This window comes from Sesamum indicum, linkage group LG5 (genome assembly GCF_000512975.1).
Source record: "Sesamum indicum cultivar Zhongzhi No. 13 linkage group LG5, S_indicum_v1.0, whole genome shotgun sequence".
NCBI lineage: Eukaryota > Viridiplantae > Streptophyta > Magnoliopsida > Lamiales > Pedaliaceae > Sesamum > Sesamum indicum.
Window position 1 is genome coordinate 16,846,882 of NC_026149.1, and position 7,875 is coordinate 16,854,756.

A 7,875-nucleotide genomic window follows, 5' to 3' on the forward strand; every position below is an offset into this window, starting at 1 on the left:
AATAAAGAATAACTTATATTATTATTATTATTACACCACCGCCCTTGAGGTTTGGTGAAAGTACAAGTGACTCCCTGTAACTTAAAAAATTATACTTAATATTCCTAATATTTATTTTTCACCTATCAAATAAATCTTCATTAATCAAATTTCATTTGAATTATGGGTATTAGCAAAAAAATAAAATAAAAATTTATATTTATCAAATTGACTTTTAATGAGTTATTACAAGTCAAACAAATATTTTCTTACCAAATCATACTTATAAGCGGGAAGATATGTCTCTTCATATGTATTAGTATGTGAAAATGTGTAAGGATAGTTTGGTTAGAAAAAATATATATTTAACGTGTAAAAAAGTCAGTGATGAGTCAATTAGGGTAAAAGTATATTTTTATTTAATTTTTTTATTAATATCAATAAATTCAATAAATTTTAACTAATAAATATTTATTTATAAAAAATAAAAAAATATTAAATATGATTTTATATATGAGAGAGACAGAGACAAGAGCAAGGGGAATCACATAAATAACTGAAAATCCAAGGGCTTGGGCCGTTATATTTAAAACTGAATTTTGTCACTCCGGTTTCTATTGCCAGGACAAGTCCCATCCTTCCAAACGGAAACCCAAATCAAACGAAGCGCAGGCGCGGAGGGACCTTTCCTGGCGTTAGCATTTTCCAACGGCAATAATTGTACAATCATTATTGCTTCAGAAATTGAAATCTCCGGGAGTGGAAAGAGAGCGAGAGAGAAATGGTTGAAAGTCCTATTCTTTTGAATCAAATTTGATAAAGAAAGAGGAAAAACTTAAACCCTGGATTGTCTTTTTGTTGATTAATCTTCTCTCTCGCTCGAATTTATAGCTCAGGATCTTTAATTTGTTGGTGGTTGTCATCCTGTTGGTATTTCTATTGATTAATTTCGGGAGATAATTTATCTTGATTTCTCGGTTTGAGTTGGAGGGAAATCTTTTAAAAAATGGGTAGCAAGAGAGAAGAGGAGAGAAACGAAAAGATTATACGGGGTCTGATGAAGCTTCCTCCCAATCGCCGATGCATTAACTGCAACACCTTGGTAAAAATATAAAATTCTTAAATTACTGCTCTTATTGAATCTTCGTGCTTTATTGAATTATGTCATTTATGTGTAGCTTAATCTTCCTCCCAATTAGAGGTGATATTAATAAAGCTTTTAGTAAATGGCTGTGAAAACTTATGTAATTTATGATTTTTCGTGTGTTGAATTTTTTATATCTAGATTATCAGGAGTTTCTCTTTTGTTTCGTAATTTTATAAACAGTTTCGTTCATGAGTAACTGGATTCTTAAGCTTCTGTGAAACTATTTTCTGTAAGGAATTAAGAGAATAGCTAGAAGTTTATTATTCTGGTTCTAGTTTTTGCTATTCCTTTGTTTGCATGCGTGTTAATCGAAAGTTTTTCATGGGGTTAATTTTCTCGACGTTTTTATTATTTTCTGGTTGCAGGGTCCTCAATATGTGTGCACAACTTTTTGGACGTTTGTTTGTATGACATGCAGTGGAATACAGTGAGTATCCATGTTTTCCTGTTTGAGAAGCCAAATTTCGTAATGCTCAATTAATTATTATTAATAAGTATGCTTAATAGTAAACATCGCACTTTCTCGTTGAGTCTTTTCCTGGATATTTGAAACTGTGATGTAAGTTTTGAACTTTTTTTTCGGGTAAAGTTCATGTGAAGAATGTTCCTCGTAAGAAGATTATCTTTCAAGATTCTTTATATATGCAGTTGTCAGTTTCTGGAACAAACTAATATGAATTGTCTGATTGAGGAATTAAGTACATATAATTGATTTCTGTTGATGGCAACTATTGGATCCATAAATATATGATAACATTAGTCAATCAAAAGCGTTAGGTTGATTTCCTGAGTGATTTGACGGTGCTACTTGGTTGGTTTTTAGACCCTTGTTATTTGGATTTCGTAGACTGCAATTAAACCAGGTATGGAAGCATCGTTATCCATGCGTGCTTTAATATTCTCAGCGGAAGAGGGTCTTAACCTTTTCTGGTCAATATTTAACCTCTGTAAAACTGTTATTTGGAATATAGTCGGATAATGCACTTTCTCTTGCTGGGAGTTGCATTTACCAGATATCAAGTACGAAACACATCGATTCTGTTTGTGTTGCAGTCGTGAGTTTACGCATCGTGTTAAGTCTGTTTCCATGTCTAAGTTCACTTCTCAAGAAGTGGATGCACTTCAGAAAGGTGGAAATCAGGTAATTGTGCTCCTGCTTTATTGTTTTTTGGCAATGTTTTCCTGCTGTTTCTGATATATTTCTATTCCAGCGTGCAAGGGAGTTATTTTTGAAGGCTTGGGACCCACACAAGCTGCGACTTACAGATAATAGGTTCAGATTTTATTACTTTGCTGTGTATGAAAAATAAAATGCTTCTTAAACAACTGACAATTTTATCTTGCAGTAATGCTGATAAGGTTCGTGAGTTTATAAAGGATGTTTATGTGAAGAAAAGATATGCTGTTGAGAAGCCATCTGATAGGCCTCCAAAAGATCCACAGGTTATTACTCTGGAGAGAATATTACTGACTTTTTGAAACCAGGATATCTATGGATGTTACTAGATGTAGTTAGCTATTGCAACATCTAACATAAAGATTGAATATATACTTCATGGACTGACTTTTCAGGGATTAAGAAGTTATGAAGACGAGACAAGGCGAGCAAACTCATACCATTCTTACTCTCAGAGTCCGCCCTACGATTTTCAGTATGAAGAACGGCGTTATGGGAAACATGCAGTTTGTCTTACCAGAAAGCCTGGTTCAGACCGAGGCCTTTATGGGGCAAAACTCTCTAGTTTCTCGAGTCCTAGTCGGTTTAGTGATCATGCAAATGATGAAGGGTTTGCAAATGAGGGATCTCATCCCAGAGTTTTAGAGTATTCTGCTTCTAGTGGAAGTGATCCTTTCAGATGCGGTGCACTATCAGCGGGCTCTCAGAGAGATATTGGAAGTCCCTTTAGTGAAACTTCAAGTAACTTTTCGAACAAAATTACAGGGCATCATACAGTTCTACATAATTCAGATGCAATTAGTGGAAGCAAAAGAAGGCATTCGCAGGTCATGTCTCTATCCCTCCAATTTCTGGTAAAAGCAGAATTGTTTTGGACTTGTGTGGTTTACCAGTGTTGTTTCTTGAGTTTTTATTTGTCTGAGTAAGAGCGCCACATCGTAATGTGCACCTCTTCATATTGTTTTACTTCACTGCAAACGTGGAAAAGATTGTGACTTGAAGTGTTTTCTATAATCAAAATTGACTGGTATGTAATTTTGGATGCTTCTGAGTAGTTTTCATCCTAGACTGGTAGTATAAAGTCCAATATGTGATGGGCCATCCTATAACAATGAAGAAGAAAATAGTGACAAGAAACACAATAGGAAAAAGAAAAAACAAAGTGAATAAACAGAAAGAAAGAAATTGTAAAAAGAAAGAATTAGTATAGATTCTATATGAAGAACAATCTTCAATCTGTCCATGACAATCATATCATTTCTTGTCTCTTGTTTGTTCAACATATAGACATCACTGAATGACATAAAAATAGTTGGGATAGTATAGACAAGAATATTCTAAGTTGAGATAACCTAAAATTGTTTCTCCTATTTCCCATTTTGTTTGTAGGTTGTAATCAACTCTTTTTAACAGCTGTCTTTCTAGAATGTTAGGTAGGTAAACATTTATTTAAAGAGAATATGGTATCTAGTTAGGAAAAAATTTCACTTTTGGTATCCTAACTATTCCACAACTTCAGATTTGGTCTCACATGTTCCCTACTCATTAGTCTTGGTATCTAATGTTTCTATTTTTCATAATTGTTGTTACCTGTCGTTAGTTTGACCGTAAAAGCTAGCGGTTGACCCCAATTCAGAACAAAAAGAGGCGGGATTTCGTCAATAAAAGTTGTTGCCTAGTGTTCACTACACTAGAGAGAGTGGAATTGAGGGAAAATTAGCAGAAAACGAGAGGAAGGCAAAACCACTTTCCATTCTTTCTCAAATTCGAGTACGGGTTCGTCTAGTGAGAAAGTTTTACGTGGGAAAAATGTATTTTGAATGTGGAATCGAGCTTCCACTGAAGACTTCTTGGACCAAAATAAATTTGGGAATAAGGTTTGGACATGTCCTAATTAGGGGTAAATTTGAAATATGTCTTCTTTATTTTGTTTTTGTATACAAGTTATTTTAATTTTTGCTTTAATTTTTTTGTTCACAAAAAAGGGAATATTGTGGAGTGTTCAAATGGAAAAAGAGAACAAAATTCAAATTATGCCCCGTAGTTAGGCATTATGACGTGCCAAGAACCTTTGTCCCGGATTTATTTTGGTCCAAGTCTTTAGTGGAAGCTCAATTCCACACTCATAATGCATTTTTTTTTCAGGTAAATATTCTCACTAGATGAACTTATACTCAAATTTGAGAAAGATAGAAATTGATTTCTCCTCACTTCTCTCGTATTAATTTTCCCTCAATTCTATTCTCTCAATACTCTCTTGCTTCATGAACACTAAAGCAACCAAACATGCCCTTTATTTCATGAAATCCCGCCTCTTTTTCCCTCCAAATTCGGGTTGACTGTTAGTATTCACGGTAAAACTAACGTCAATGACGATGAAAAATATAATTGTTAGGTACCAAGACTAACAAGTCGGGAACATGGGGTACGGAAACTGAATTAGTGGTATAGTTAGGTTACCAAAAGTGAAATATATCCCTTTGTGTTACTTTAATGAAATTGCATCCTCCATGGTCAACACCATTGAATTCTCTTCTTATCATATATTACCGATGTTATTGAGGAGTCCGTCTAAAAAAGCTAGCTTTTATTGGGAGAGAGGTTGCATCTTTTATCAAAATTAAAGAATAATTACACTCTCCTCTCCTGAGGTTTGGTATAGTTACACGTAGCTCCTTATGGAATTGGAAAATTACTAGTACCCCTAAGTTTGCTTTCCTATAACATATAAGTCCTCGTAAGTTAAAATTCACCGAATTTCTTGATATTAACAAAAAATTATTGGATAAATATTACTATTTACGGCATGTCAAATAAAGATTTTATGATCAGATTAGCTTTTTATACATCTTCACGAGTTAATGCACGTGAGAAGGTATATATTTACTTTTATATGGGTATTTTAGTCTGAAGAACTTTGTTTGACCTGCATTAAGTCATTAATAAGTCAATCGAGGGTAAATATCAATCTATTTACATTAAATTTTTTCATTAATATCGATAAATTCAGTGGGATTTAACTAACGAAAAAATCTATTTGTTAGACGAATGCAAACATCAAGGATACTATATGTAATTTTTCAAATTACATGGAGTTTATGTATAATTACAACAAAGTTGAGGAGAGGGGATTGTAATTATCACTAATCTAAAATACGAAAAATGGCATCATTTTCAACATAAGTAATTTAGGGTGCTTTTAGCTGATATTTGATTTTCTCCCTTAGATGAGTGTCTCTGAGCCAGTAGGTTTCTGACGTAAATCAGTGGCGATTGTACAGCTTCCATCACTCATTGCCTGACGGCTGTATTCTTTTATGCAGAGAACTGCATCTGCAGGAAGCAGTGGATCATTTGATTCCTTGTCCCTCAAATCAGTAAATTATACAGGCTTGCAGAATGGTAGCTCTGAACCTGAAAAATCTGTAGAGACGTTTCATGACCAAACTTCATCTTTTCCTTCTATGCCACAATCTTCAACTTCCACTACATTCAGTGGCTTGGACCTCTTCAATGAACCTGTTGCACCAAAGAATGTTTCGTCTGCGCCTGTGACTGTTTACAATTCTCAATTGTCAGGGTCATCATTAGCTCAATCTGTTGATTTGTTCCAGCAATCTCCTATTTCGTCAGTTCCAACATTGAGTGTGCAACAACCATTCCAAACCCTACAACCTTCACCATTGGACATCAATGTGTCTCAGCAACAATCGGTTGCTTCTTCCAACAGGAAGACTTCTGATGTCATAGCACCAAACAACGGTGTGTGGGTGACATTCGACGCACCTCAGAACTTGGTGCCTATGGGTACTGAAAATTCTATTCCCGCTGCAGTGCCATCTTCTGGTGGAAATAATCTAGGAGACTTTAGCCCATTTTCTCTTGATCGGAGTTCTTCCAGTCAAAATGCTGCATCGGAACATACACTTTTGCATGAAGGCATTCAAATTGTTAAACCCACCACAAATAACACTCAGGTACGCACCATCCTGCATGAAGCACACAAGGTGATAAAGAAATTCAGTCCTCTCGGCTGGACAATTTCATAATTAGAAAGTATGAAATCTTTTTGTATTTATTCAGAGAAACTTATAGATTCTGTGGAACATTATTGTGCTTTTCTATTATCTTGCAGTTATGGATAACATTTGAAGATTCTCCTGAGCTGCAGCAAATGCAGAACATGCTTAAAACTAGAGATCAAAAAGTGGTGCTCCGTGCCGCAGATGCTAATAAACCTCTTGGCTTTGGTGTATATGAGGTTGATACATCCCTTGAAGATCTAATGAAGGTTTGTTCCCTGCTTGGGCTTATTCGCTGACTTCTTTCCTTGCAGGCTCTGGATAATGGTGGAAATGTAAGAATTCCAGATGAGGTCGAACCTCTATCTAGCTTATCTTCACATTTCAATATGGTGTTGCATGATGTCCCTGTGGGGGTGGTAAGTTCCTGCCTTTTTCTTTACCTCATAGTCTCAATTGAAACTCAACTTTTTTCCTTCAATTTATGTTATTCTTGTCATTCCTTTTCACTGTTATTATAGGCTGGATTAAGTTCAGTTGCAGCTGATTGTAAGCCAACCAATCCATTTGATCTTTCCTATGATGCTGACTTGGAATCTAGCTATATGGTATGCTTGTTTAAGAGCTCGATCGATCTTATCTATCACTTATTTGTGTACCTTAACCTGCCAAATTCAGAGGAGATGTTGGTTTGCAGGGACCTGGTTAAGGTAGAGAAAGAGGTAGTTATTAATAGTTTTCTACTGTAAACAGGTTGAGGGATGGCTTCTTCTGTATTATGCAAGCCTAACATGTCAGCATCAACACAGCAATTTTATGTTTTGCTTAACTGTCTATTATTAATTGATTTGCTTATGACTTTTTCATGTATTTTTTATGATATTTCAAACTAACCCTCACACACATATTATACTTATATGTTTAGTTGCTTTATGTTAGTCTATGCAATGTATTGTTCCTTATATGTTTTATGACAATTCTATGTCATTCTTTGATGCTAATTTCTTCAATGGCGACGTTTCATTTGTAGCTATATGCAATTCACTGATCCTACTATGGAGCATCTTGAAACAAATTTGGTAAAAGTATGCTAATCAACTATTCATGCACCCTTAATGATATGCATCAGTGGAGCCGCATAACAAGAAACGATGGAAGATAATTCCAGTAATTAACAATCAAAATTGTCATGGATATGAGGAAATGCAATGCTGCCCCTTTACATTTTACATCCATTCTGAAGTTGTATTTAACAGGTCACCAGTATCGAGAATTTTTCCTTTTTATTTTTTGTTTTCATTTGAAAGCATGTGCATTGGAAAGATTCTGACTGTATGACACTGTGTTTAGACTCCATTCAGGGACATGAGCTCATTGCAAGCAGCTTTGCCAAATAACCAGATGATGGCTCCCTATGACTACGTCGGTGAGACAAACTGGTTTCCCCAAAATTCTGTTCCATCATATGTTCCTGGTGGAGCTCCATTTGATGCTCCAGGTGGTATTTTATTCTGATTGACCATCTCTTGTCCTTTATATACCAGACCTAA

The 7,875-nt window shown here is 35.1% G+C and overlaps 1 protein-coding gene across 1 annotated transcript in view; it reads left to right on the forward strand.

The window, feature by feature from the left end:
- LOC105162736 (probable ADP-ribosylation factor GTPase-activating protein AGD14) overlaps positions 596–7,875 on the forward strand; it is a gene marked incomplete in the record, with an annotated part of 8,502 nt that continues 1,222 nt past the window's right edge. The window contains 11 exon segments of the mRNA XM_020693987.1: positions 596–1,081; positions 1,492–1,553; positions 2,180–2,267; positions 2,338–2,399; positions 2,473–2,569; positions 2,699–3,157; positions 5,627–6,280; positions 6,439–6,564; positions 6,640–6,744; positions 6,847–6,933; positions 7,676–7,823. Of these exon segments, the coding sequence (XP_020549646.1) occupies positions 986–1,081; positions 1,492–1,553; positions 2,180–2,267; positions 2,338–2,399; positions 2,473–2,569; positions 2,699–3,157; positions 5,627–6,280; positions 6,439–6,564; positions 6,640–6,744; positions 6,847–6,933; positions 7,676–7,823 (1,984 nt within the window).